The 13272-nt window shown below is 42.0% G+C and overlaps 1 protein-coding gene across 1 annotated transcript; it reads left to right on the top strand.

The window, feature by feature from the left end:
* Nucleotides 1-651: 651 nt before the first annotated feature.
* Nucleotides 652-13203, top strand: LOC115423773 (myc-associated zinc finger protein). The gene is given in 9 exon segments (XM_075353489.1): nt 652-1329; nt 1626-1808; nt 5706-5856; nt 6735-6961; nt 6963-7130; nt 7576-7826; nt 7940-8003; nt 9849-10020; nt 12621-13203. Coding segments are annotated over 8 exon segments (1392 nt in total). The 5' UTR covers nt 652-1329; nt 1626-1775; the 3' UTR covers nt 12947-13203.
* The last annotated feature ends 69 nt before the right edge of the window (nt 13204-13272 follow it).

The following is a 13272-nucleotide window of genomic DNA, read 5'->3' as shown; positions in this document are numbered from 1 at the left end:
ATACTGACATTTTTTTATAATTTAAGTTTTTATTAGAGTTTTCACTTGGTACGCGACAATCATACAATGTTGCTTAATGTTAACAATGAGGGCTTCTGTACATACATGAAAAGTATCAAAAAATGCAACAAAGCGTGGAAGTTTTCAAGATGAAAAAATAAAATAAAGTAGATAAGTAAATAGGTAAATAAATAAATACTAGAATACTAGAGGGAACTTCCCTCTAATACTGACATTTAAAAAAAAACCAAAAAACATTTCCATAAAATAGAGTTCTGAAACGAAAAAATTAGCCTATTTGAGAAATTTTATATACATACATACATACATATATACATATATATATATATATATATATATATATATATATATATATATATATATATATATACATACCAGTCCAAATGTGCTGAGGATAAACAGATCCTGTGTCCATACTCATGGTTTTCTTATAAATATTGTTTAAATTTGTTGGAATATTTCAGTGGGGTTCAGCTAAAGATGAAAACTCTTGGAACAAATATAATATTCTGAACAAGATTAAGTCTGAATAAGTAAATAAATGTAAAAACGGATCTTTCCAGATAAATATTCCACATTCCTTCATATACTGTTTTTCGGTGCACGTGCACACGGTTCCCCCCGGGTGTTGAACTGAGCCCCGGGTCGGTGTGAGCTGGACCCGGGCCGGTCCCGGAGGATGTCCGGGAGAGTCACATCAGAACATAAAGTGCGCCGGTTTTGATGGGAGTCTGGTTACCGGACGTCACGGGCACCGGCCGTTCCATCCAGCTGTTGCACTTGCGCGCGTCGTTACCTTTAAGATGCGGACGGATAAAGCCTTGTTTTAGCCAAAGCCGACACCATTTTACCGACGCGGCCGAGCCACCGCATCCGCACACCGGCCCCCGGAGCCCCCGGTGGATTTTCCCTCCACCTCAACGTCGGACGGAGGATTTAACGGCTGAGCGGATTCCCTAAATGTCGGATTTCATTATTTGTCGGCCTACCGAGAAGTGGCGGCAGCAACAGCAGCAGCGGCGGGCGGCGGCGGGGGCGAGAGGGACGGCGAGACGGGGTCCGTGAGGAGGAGGAGGCGGGTGGAACACCAAATACTTTCCCTTTAAAGCAGAGAGGGACAGAGGGGGTGAAGAAGAGATAAAAAAAGAAAAGGAAGAAAGACCGAGAGGAAGGGGGAGGGCGAGAGGGAGAGGGAGAGAGAGGGAGACGATCTGAAAAAAAGAGAAAGATGTCACCCTGTCGATTGAAACACCGAGGCGGAGCCATGGACCGCGGCCGACCGGGAGCTCTCTAGTTCGGGGACGAGCGGTACGCGACGCCGAGGCTTGGACCTGACGTTTGGGCCTCTCAGAGCTTTGGCAAAAATAAATGACTCCTGAACTAACTAGCTGACTGTGATGATCACGTTTCGACCTCATCCTATTCATCTTATATATAAAATAATCTATTTTGCATGCAACTCACCAGATTTAATCACAGTAGACATAAGCAAATTGTATTAAAATGCACCATTAAAACAAGCATGACACCAACCATTTTGTCGCATTTCCAACAGCATCTGTCAGTGCCTGTGTTTGACCACTACATGTTTATTCAACCATTAGTGTCTCAGATCAGGCTCGGCTTCAGCTAAAGCTCGTCAGTGGAATTCCGTTCATTAACCGGGCTGCGGTACAGGCCTCGGCTGGTGTTTGGGCAGCGGCGGCTCCTTCGCCCTCCTCCCGCCCCTCTGCCCTCCGGTCCCCGCCGCCGTCATGGACACCTCCTGGAGCAATTTCCTCTTTCAGGTGAGTGTTACCGCCGAGCCGGGAGCTGGAGCGGGCTGTGGGGGAGAACCGGGGGGAGAACCGGGGGGGGGGGGGGGCTGACATTTGTGCATGGGGTTAAGGTGAGGGGGGAGGGGGAGGTCACCGCGGGGTCACCATGGGGTCAGGGCTTTGGCCTCCTCACACTGCTTCCTCTGGGGTTTACCTCCTTTTTTTTTTTTTTTTTTTTTTTTTAATTCATCCAGTCAATCCAGTCAAGAGGAGCAGGGCCACTGGAAAAAAATAAGGTCTAATATATTTTTATTATGAGAAAAAAAATCTGAATTCTGAGATTAAAGTCAGAATTCTGAGGGGGAAAAAGTCAGAATTCTGAGAAAAAAAAAGTCAGATTTCTCAAGGTTCAAGGTTCACTTTATTGTCATAACATATAGTATGTACTTGAAACAAAATCAGCACTCAGGACCAGCAATGTACATCATAAAAACCTATAAAAATGAATCCTACATGAAAATAATAACAGTAGAACCTGATAACTGTAAGAAAAAAGTCAGAATTCTGAGATGAAAGTCAGAATTCTGAGGAAAAAAGTCAGAATTGTGAGATGAAAGTCAGAATTCTGAGGGACAAAGTCAGAATTTTGAGAGAAAAAGTCAGAATTCTGAGAAAAAAGTATTACTTTTTTCTCAGAATTCTGACTTTAATCTCATAAAAAATATATATTGGACCTTTTTTTTTTTCCAGTGACCCTACTCCTCTTCTGTAAGTCAAAGTGAATCTCAGTGTCATAAATTAAAGTTTCTTTTATTATTTCTCAAATAAGCTCGTTTTTTAGCTTAAGAACTCTATTTTATGGAACTGTTTACAAATGTTAGTATCAGTATTTCAGATATTTAGATGGTATTGAGTTTATAGTATTGTTTAAGGATATTTGTGAAATTGAGTTCCTGTCAAATAGTCAAGGGTAAAAATGTTATTATAGATTTTCTGGTTTGTTTTATTATGGGTTTTAACACCACAGAACATTTGACCATCTCCTTTATCCCTCTGGTTTCCAGGTGAACATATTATACACACTTTACACTTCATTTTATAAAACATCCCATTATTTTACATAATTATTGATTTTTAAAATTTTGATCCATCCACTAAAACCATCCCATAATAAACAGTGTTAAATTCCTACACTAACACCCTTCTACCAAGTGAGTACAAAATACACACTGACACATTTAACATTTGACCTAGAACCAAAAATAATAATAATAATAATATGAACCAATGTTAGTATTAATTATTAGTCGCTTTTCCATTGATCCTCAAATAGCGTGAATATAACTTACACATAAAAATTTACCTAATGGAAAATGACAATTTCGCCCAAACTCTTGTTTTTCGATTAAAAGTTTTTGCGCTGGCAAGAGGTGGTTTTTTTCGAATGTAGCAAAATTGGCATATCACGCAAAACTGCAATGGAAAGACCTTTTTCTGCAACTAGTCACATGAATATAAAAAAAAGAATGTTGGCGGACGTTACAGCAAGAGAAGAAGAAGAGTTTAAAACAAACGTGTCGGTATGTGTGGACACACCAGGAAACCCAATCATTTTATAATTTAGTACGAGATAGAGAGGTAATATATAATAATAATTAATATATCTGTAAATCAACACCATATTTACGTTCATGTTTATGGAATGACTTCTCGTGTCATCTCATGATAATAAATAAACAAATCATCGCATTTGTGATTTAATGGAAAAACCGACATTATGCACTTCCTTTTTTTAATTTACATTTAGTAATTATCAGTAATGTTTTGCATATATGTCCAATGGAAAAGAGAATCGCAGTTTAGATGAGTAATCTGTGATGTTTGACAAGGTACAGTATTGGGATCTTAGTTATTTATACTTTTTAATGTGATATTGAAAAAACATTTTGTGTTGTTTTGTATCAAAAAATATGGTTTGTTTCCTTTACAGACATGGCATTTAAAGGGTTAAGAATATGAAAGCTATTGAGTAGTTGGTATTTTTGTTTATGGTTCAAGTTGATGTAAACCCCTCTGTGCAGATTGTGTGCTGTAGGCGATTAGACGGACCTCTGTCATACCAGGGGGTTTAGACTGACACTGGTGTTTTACAGGATACATTTAACATTAATACATTTCCCATATTGTAGTTTTTTATTATTTGGGTCCAAACACCGGGGCCTTAAAGGTATGACGGCCCCATCGTAGCCACTTGCAGCTTTAATTTACCTTTTTACCGCTGTTTTCCCAGGCTGATGTTTGTTTTATGGATATTTATTCGTCATATTTGACTGAGGAATTTTGAGGCAGAACTGCCGTTTGTATCTAGGACTGGATCAGAGACAGGAGCTAGTTATCTGATCTGATAAGAAAATTCAGTTTGATCAGTGAAATAAGAATAAAAACAGACAGAAGAAGTCAAAATCAAATGTAAAAGATGAAACAAGATTAAATCAGTCGAGTTTAATCAGTGACAGTGGATGAAGATGCTGGGTTGATATTCAGTTACGGAGTGATTCAACTAAAAAAATTCACATTTTCTGTGTTTTGATATAATAACCTTTGAATTTACTCTGACCTTTAATGAATATCTACATCATCAGTGAATTAAATACAAGAAAATACGGGATTTACACTGAAAAAAATGTAAAATACAGAAGATAATATTATAATAAATGATCATGAATGACTCAGGAAAAACTACATTTGGAGAAAAATTAATTTGGCAGTCATTACAATAATACTTTTTAAAGAGTTAAAGTCTGAGAATTGACCATTTTAGTGCAATTTCTTTAAAAATAAGGTATTTTTCCTGTGAACTTTGTTTTGTGTTTTTTATTTTGCCAGTCAGTGTTTATGGTTGTTGACACTTGGTTTATGTTCAGTTAATGATAGATTTAACTACAAAAGTCACGTTTTCTTCATTTTTCTCTGTTTCCGATATAAATAACCTTTGAATTTAGTCTGTGTTTTAATGAACATCTACATGATCAGCTGTTAAATTTGTCAGGTCGTAATTGCCTCAAACGTATGATCTGACTTAATTTTTTCCATCTTTTAACATGTTTTTTTTATCTCACAGTCAAGGTCTTCTTTCTAGAGTCCACACTTCTGACCTTAATCATGTTTTACTTTACACCTGTACCTGTCTGACATGTATGTGAATCTAAGGCTTCGTTCAGATGCAGGTAAATGTGGACCAATTCCGATTTATGTGTCCATATGTGACCTGTATCTAATCTGTTAAAGACAGTTTGAACAGCACTAATCTGACCCAGACCACTTTCATATGCGGTTCTAAATCTGACCCAGACCACTTTCATATGCGGTTCTAAATCTGACCCAGACCACTTTCATATGTGGTCCTAAATCTGATACAGATCTGATATTTTCCAATGTGACTTCAGTTTGAATGGCCAGGTTGCATTTATCTGACCTTTACGTCATTGAAATGCCACAAACGTCATAATTCTGCATCCCAGGAGTGTTACTTCTGTAAACACAGTGTGTGTCTGTGTGGTCTCGTATTCCATCAGGACCTCTTTAGTGCATGTGGGTCACTTCAGGGTCACATTCAGTTCAGACTCAAAACTGATAGAAGTCGCATTTAATGTGGAAAATGAACCAACACACAAAAAAACACAAATTTCACCAAAAACTTTGAATTGTGCATTAAGACCTGCTGTGAACGTGGTCTGATTCACTTCCATAATCAGTAGAATTATTGATAAACCTGATCAGTGTCGTGGCGGCCAATCACAGCCCTTTGCTTTGTGTCCCAGGTATATAAAAGTGTCTGTTTGATAAACTGTAGTCTTCATCTGAGTCGAACCTAGATGATTCTGGTTCATATGTTTCTGACATGAACATGTGTTTTTCCTCCGTCAGACTCCGCCCACTCAGAGTCAGCCTGAGGCTCCTCTGCAGTCGGAGCTGCTGCCGGAACTGGCCGATCCCACCCAGAGCCCCCCGGCCGAGCACATCGTGACGCCGCCGTCCACCGTCGACACCGCCGCACTGAGCGAGGAGCCGCTACCTGGTGAGGAGGGAAGGGGGAGGTTCCACAGGAGAGAAGGAAAAAACCATGTGATCTATGGAATTAAAGTCCTCATGGAGGCAATGTTCATTAGTGTCTATTTCATAGATCCAGTATAATGCTAATGGTTCTGTTGGTAACTTAGGTTCTGTCCTGTTGTCCAGTAGGTGTTGTCCAGTACTAGTGCTGCTGTGATTTGTCGACTTAGTTGATGTAATCAACAATGAAAATTACTCAACGGCAATTTTTTTAGTCGACGCATCATTTTGCTATTGTACCTCAGAGAGAGAGAGAGAGACTCTTGTCTTATAAGCGTCTTAAGTTTCACACACACACACACACACACACACACACACACACACACACACACACACACACACACCCCCAGTCTGTGGATCCATGCGTACCTCATTCATTCCCCCGGTCTTACGTGGAAAACATCCTACTTTGTAATGTTTTTGTTTGGTAACATGTAAGTTATTTATATCGTTTACATTTGTCATGATAAATGTGGCATTTTATGTTTTGGCCCTTGAGTTGTATTCAAAATTAAATGGACACAACAAAATAACAAACACTTGATTTAAAAAAAATAAAATAAAAAAATTGTCAACTAATCTACACTACTAATCGAAAAATTCATCAAAAGATTAATTGTTAGAAAATTAGTCATTAGTTGCAGCACCATCCAGTATGAAGTCACGGCTCCATCAGTCAGACATGGTCACAGACATGTTTCTTCTTTCATGGGCTGTTTTAGCACCGGTACTAACCCAGACTGGTTGTATTGTCCCTTTACCTGGACCAGATGGACCGGTACTGACCCAGACTGACCATTGTTCGTTGTATTTACTCTTACCTGTGTTTCCGCTGTCTGACAGTGAAACCGATCACCAAACCGAGTCGACCCGCCCACATCTGCGCCACCTGTAACAAAGAGTTTAAGAACAGCTACAACCTGCGGCGGCACCAGTCAGTGCACACGGGCATCAAGATGAAGGACCGGGCGGCCCGCGAGAAGGAGGACGGAGGGAAGGGTCCGCGGGTGGAGAAGCAGACCGTCCCCCTGTCCCTGCTCCACCTCACCCTGCCCCCCCAGCCGGCCCCACCCCCCCCCTCCAGCCCCCGCCCCCCTGGAGACCCTCCCCCAGCCGGTGCAGCACGGCAACCAGGACAGCCAGCCGGTGTCCGTGTCCATCGCCCCAGCAACCGTAACCATGGCAGCGCCACCTCAACCTATCCAAGCAGCTGTGGTGGTGGTGGGGTCCATGGAGCAGGTGGGTTCACTGGAAGAGGGGATTCTGGGTAACTTCTATGTCTTTTTCAAATGTGATTTTCAACCACCCCCAAGAATTCTGGGGAATCTGATAAGTCCTGCCCCCTATGATGAAGTTTTTTGAGCGAAAGTCTGGGGTTGAGGGAAAGTTGGGTGAGATGGCCCCGTCATAGCCGCTTACAGCTTTAGTTTACCTCTTTACCGCTGCTTTCACACTTTGATCTTTATTTTATGAATATTCAGTCATCATATTTGAGGAACTTTGAGGCAGAGCTGCAGATGATTTTATGAGAACATTTGCAAATAATAACACTTAAGTAAGAGGGAATTCTGCATAATTTCTTTGTCTTTTCCTAATTGTGTTGAACTGCAAAATACGCAGCAGCCACAAGTTTGCGACTGAACGTGAAAAAGACGCTAAAGTCAGTGAACCTGTCGCCCTGCAGAACCCCGCCCCCACCCCCATCGCCAACCAGGTGAGGAAGAACCACGCCTGCGAGGCCTGTGGAAAGGCCTTCAGGGACGTGTACCACCTCAACCGCCACCGGCTGTCCCACTCGGACGAGAAGCCGTACTCCTGCCCCATCTGCCAGCAGCGCTTCAAGAGGAAAGATCGCATGAGCTACCACGTCCGCTCGCACCAGGGCGGTGTGGAGAAACCCTACGTCTGTCCGCACTGCGCCAAGGCCTTCTCCAGGTACAAACCAGCGCCTGGCGGCTCAGATGGACCAGAACCCGTCTGTGGTCTGACTGCGTCCAGGTTACAGGTGTATGTTGGTGTGACTGGGTTTGTCTGTGTTTGGGTTTCAGACCAGATCACCTCAACAGCCATGTCCGACAGGTCCACTCCACAGAGAGACCGTTCAAGTGCACGGTAACATCCTCGTCTCTTCAGCCTCATAATGTCCCATCAGGGGACACGATAAGTCTGGTTTTATTTTGGATTGAACCTTTATTTTACCCCATGGTCTGTTTTTCAAGGCAGACCTGATTTTCCTCATTCAAAGTTGGTTCTAGCTAAAGACATGTCATAGTTCATTAAAAAAGTTGGGGCGGGCCTCCGCTTTTATTCACTAACCACACCCACTTTGAATACCTGACCAATCACACAGTAGTTCTCGTACACCACACAAGAAGAAAGTTCTGCCCGGACGGTGTGTCGAACAAGCTTTGAGTACAAAATGACTATGGAGAAGAACATTCTCTGTTCTGCTGGAGTTTGTAGCAGACTTTAGTCCTTAGCTTCAAAGTTCAAAGTACTTTATTATCAACAAGGGGCAAATGATTGAACAGCCAACAGTTACACACATCAAAAACAAATGAGAGATACAAAAACACAAATCACACACTACTCACTGTCCAGTAGCCTGAAGGCAGCAGGAACAAAAGAGTTGTGGTGCCGGTTGGTTTGTTATGTGGTTAAGGCGTATCTGTGACCAGACTGAAGCAGTGTGAACTCTGCCCATAGAGAGTGGCCGGGGTCATTCAGGACCGACCGGGGTCACACAGAGGTCTGACCTTATGCAGGTATATAAGGTCATTCAAGTTCACTCCTGCAGTTCTGCTGCACACCTTTATAAAACCCTGGAGTCTGATTTTAGTCCAACGGCCCACAATTGGACGATTGGATCAGCTGTTGTCTGTCTGTCGACCGTAAACAAGTTTTCAAGAATCTTTTCTGAAACTGTCAGTCAGAATGACTTGATATTTGTTGTGGAACATCTTTGGGGTCAGGTCTACCAAGTTTGTTCAAAGAATTGAGAAATATTGTTTTTTTTAACTTTGTATGGATTTTTTTAAATGTTCCAAATCTCCATTGGTTTGTCATGGGACACATTTCAAAGTATAACTTCTAAACGGTTGAATATATTGATATAATTACTATTGGCAATAGATATGAAGTCATATATGGGCTTTCATTTGGTGCCATGACCTTTGACCTTGACTGATCAAATGAATATTAATTAATGTCTTTAAATATGCCGTTGGACTACAGGAGCCTTGGTCCTATTTTTATTTTTGATGTTGAATAAACCAAACCAACAAATAAAAGAAAGGAGTTAAACCGACTCAATAAGACAAGAATAAAAAATGTCGAGTTTGGAACAACAACAGATTTGATGATAAGGATGGGGAGTGTTCTTTTCAAGCACAGGGTGTGTTATTCATTATTTCTTCATTTATTTATTATTATTTATTAACCTTTATTTAACCAGGACAAAAACTTGTTGAGCATATCGTGGCCAAGACAACAGCAGCAGAAGTTACAGAGAACAGATATTTCATCCATACATCCACATTCAAACTGTACATAAAACACAATAAAACTCTGTTCCAAAACCATTCATGAAACATTAAACTTAAAACATATGTAAACAACAACACCATTGAATTAAAAGCTACAAACACTATAAGTTACACTTCCTCCCACTCCTTTACAAATATGCAAATAAAGTCATATTTTGTTTTCATGTGTAAGTTTTCATGTTCTTGGTACTACAGTTGGGTTATTTTGTTTGTTTTGTTGTATGTTTGAAATTAACTGAATTGAATGTTCCTTAAAAGCATCTGAAAGTAGAACCTAATTCAGTCAATTAGAAAAACCTCTGTGTCCACATTTATGCTCTTCCTGTTCATATAAAATGACTTTGACTGGATTTAAACAGACAACTTCCTTCACTTGGATCTCCTTTGGTGACTTGCTTTGCATTCTCCGCAGACGTGCACATCAGCGTTCGCCACCCGCGACCGTCTACGCGCCCACCTGATCAGACATGAGGAGAAGGTTCCGTGTCACATCTGCGGGAAGCTCCTGTCGGCAGCTTACATCACAGATCACATGAGGGTCCACAACCAATCACAGCATCATGCCTGCCACCTCTGCAATCGCAGTAAGTCACAGCGGGTGACGCCCCCGTCCAGTCACAGAACCTTGACAGATTTGCCTCGAAACATAGAAATTTGGAAACATAGGAATTTAGGGTAGGTTGAAGGATGGGATAAGGGGGCGGGAGATTATAAATTAAACTTCGTCCCGCTCCTTTTCGAATGTTGTAGTAACTCTATACTGTAGCTGTGGAGCATATACGACCTGTGCTCCGTAGGCTGTGGATGGTCAGCTGTGTTTGCTGTTTGAAACATGGATAATAAAAAGAGCAAGGGTGGTGCAGAGAAGGCAAGAATTAAAAAGAGGAAAGCTCTGGAAGCAAACGCAGCCAAATGTGCCAAAATCTGCAACTTTTTCACAAAAACAACCTCCCAGTTGGAAACAACTAATGAGGACGATGAACCGGGTAAACCACCTTTCAAGTTAGTTAATTATCGAGTCAATGAATTGTATGGCATTGTGGTGTGGAACATAACGTTATGCAATTTAAATAACAGTATGATGCGACGCCACATAACTGGGAAACTTTGTCTTGTAGCTCCTCAGAGTCAGAAAGCAGATCCAGCACCAGACACCAGCCATGAGCCCACAAGTCCAGAGTGGGCAGGTAGGACTGCTCAGAGAGGGAAGATTATGAATAAATAGGCTCCAATGAAGAGTATGGTGTAGGCCTGTTCAATATGAAAGGGGCTCTGAGATGCTCCAGGATTCAGCACTACATGAATGAAACTGACACCAAGGCTTTGCAAAATAGAAGATTTGTGCTGAGAATTATGAGCATTTTTAAAATGTGATTTAGTGTCAGAAGCAGAGCCAGGAGCCAGTAGTGATGAGGGGATTGTTCCTGTCAGGATGGAAGGAAAAGGTGAGCTGTTGGAACAGGCTGTGTGAACAAGCATTAGTTCTACTAAAACCACTTTGTATACCCAAACCATAGTCCTGACCTATTTTATTTTTTATTATTAAAAGTGAGACAGTAAATACACAAAGCCTACAATTGAAAGGCAATAGCATAAAGTAATATTAAATAAGCCAGCATATTTTGCCAATGTAAATATCTTAATTGGTTCAGTAAGTCAAAATGTCTGTAGATATTATTTTTTATTGTGATACAGGTGCAGGCGAGTCTAGGGAAACTGGAGGAAGTGTGAAAGGGAGAGCAGAGTCTACTGATGACAGAGGAGCAGCTCAGCAGCACAACCCTGAACCACTAGGCACAAATGAGACAGATGAAGATGAGTCTGTTGTTAGCTTTGATTGCTTTGCTCGCCCTCAGTCACAGGATATACATACATTTTTTTCTTATCATCCTCGTCAAACCGCTAATATCACTATACCAAAAGTTTTCAATAGCAAAGATGGAACAAACCGCAAGTAAGTTGTTATGGAAATCTTTTGTTGCAGAGGATACAAAAATGATACAGCTATTAGAAGTTGCAGCAGGCTTTATTTTTTGTATTATTTTTTTATTTAATATTTTATATATTCTTTTATTTCATTTCAAACATTTTAAAGGTTTGAAAAATGTTAACACTTATAAGAACAAAAATATAGATTATGTTATTGTTGTGTTGTGAGGAATAATGTTGGAGATGTCGATGTGCACTCACTTTTGAAATAAATCCACATTGTGAAGCAACCTTTACTTGCGCTGAATTGGAAATATTTTAGAAAATACACTGAATTCCAAGGCTTTGCAGAACAGTGTGTAGACCCAACATGTAAAGTTATAATTTCATGATTTTAATAATAATTGGTCGTGATCTAAAGTGGGCCGGTCTGAGGTATGAATCTCCAGGGCTGAAAATGAGTCTCAGTCCGGCCCTGATTCTAACTGTTCCTTTCCTTCTACTGGTCCATATGTTGATGGTTTAGAACATGTAAATGGTTCCAGATACCAATATAGTCATTATTGATCACTGATAGAAGTCATATATGGACTGTGATTGACTAAGGCTCCGTTCACAGCAGGTCTTAATACATAATTCGGATTTTTTGTGTGTGTGTGTGCTCATTCATATTCCACATTAAATGCGACTTCTATCAGTTTTGAGTTTAAACTGAATGTGACCCTGAAGTGACCCACATGCACTAAAGAGGTCCTGATGGAATGCGTGACCTCGCAGACACACATTGTGTTTACAGAAGGAAATATGGTTTTCCTCTGCTCCTCCTCCTGGGATGAACAACTGGGACGTTTGTCGCATTTCAGTGACATGAAGGTTGGATAAATGCGACCTGGACATTCAGACTGAAGTCACATTGGAAAATATCAGATACAGATCAGATTTAGGACCACATATGAAAGTGGTCTGGGTCAGATTAGTGCTGTTCAGACTGTCTTTAACAGATCAGATCCAGGTCACATTTACCTTCAGTGTGCTCAGAGCCTTAGTTCAGTTCTCCTCCAGTGAAAGTCCTGCCCACTTCTATAGTTAGATAGATGTACATCCAGACCACAGGACTGGAACATAGAACAGAACCTGACATAGAACACATTCAACTGGTTCTGATCCACATAGAACCAGCGCTGTTGTACAGGGACACTGGTTCTGTTGTTCTTGTCTCTTAAATGTTGGTGTGTGGTTCTTCTTGTTGTTCCAGGTTTCACCACCCTCACCTACCTGCGAGTCCATGCCCAGAAGCACCACGGGCAGGAGTGGAAGGAGAGCGGCGGGGCACGGGGGGGCTTCGGTGGGACGGGCGCCGGTGGCGTGCTGCTCTGTCAGCTGTGTGGGGTCCAGTGTAAGACGGCCACGCAGCTCCAGGGTCACATGGGCACCCACGCCAACCAAGGCGACCCCGGGCCCGACCCCACGAGCACGGTCCCCGTGGGCACCACCAGCGTGGCTGTCACAGTGTCCAGCGCCAGCACGGTGGGACTGCTGGTAACTGACTGCTCCAGTATCGCCCCACAGCCCCACAGCTAGCACGCCAGAGGGTCCAGAGGGGGCGAGCGGTAGTGGGAGGGGCCGGGCCAGGGGTGAGAGGGGCCAGAGGCGGGGAACAGGGTGGATAGAGGCAGAGGTGATGGAGGAAAAGGAAAAGAGAGAAGAGGAAGGACCAGAACCAGAGCCGGTGAGAAGAGGAAGGACCAGAACCGGAGCTGGTGAGAAGAGGAAGGACCAGAACCGGAGCCGGTGAGAAGAGGAAGGACCAGAACCGGAGCTGGTGAGAAGAGGAAGGACCAGAACCGGAGCCGGTGAGAAGAGGAAGGGCTAGAACCAGAGCTGGTGAGTGAGAACAAAGATACAGA

This window comes from Sphaeramia orbicularis, chromosome 8, assembly GCF_902148855.1.
Source record: "Sphaeramia orbicularis chromosome 8, fSphaOr1.1, whole genome shotgun sequence".
Classification (NCBI taxonomy): Eukaryota; Metazoa; Chordata; class Actinopteri; order Kurtiformes; family Apogonidae; genus Sphaeramia; species Sphaeramia orbicularis.
The sequence above is the reverse complement of the archived record's forward strand: the minus strand, read 5'-3'. Positions and strand labels throughout refer to the sequence as shown.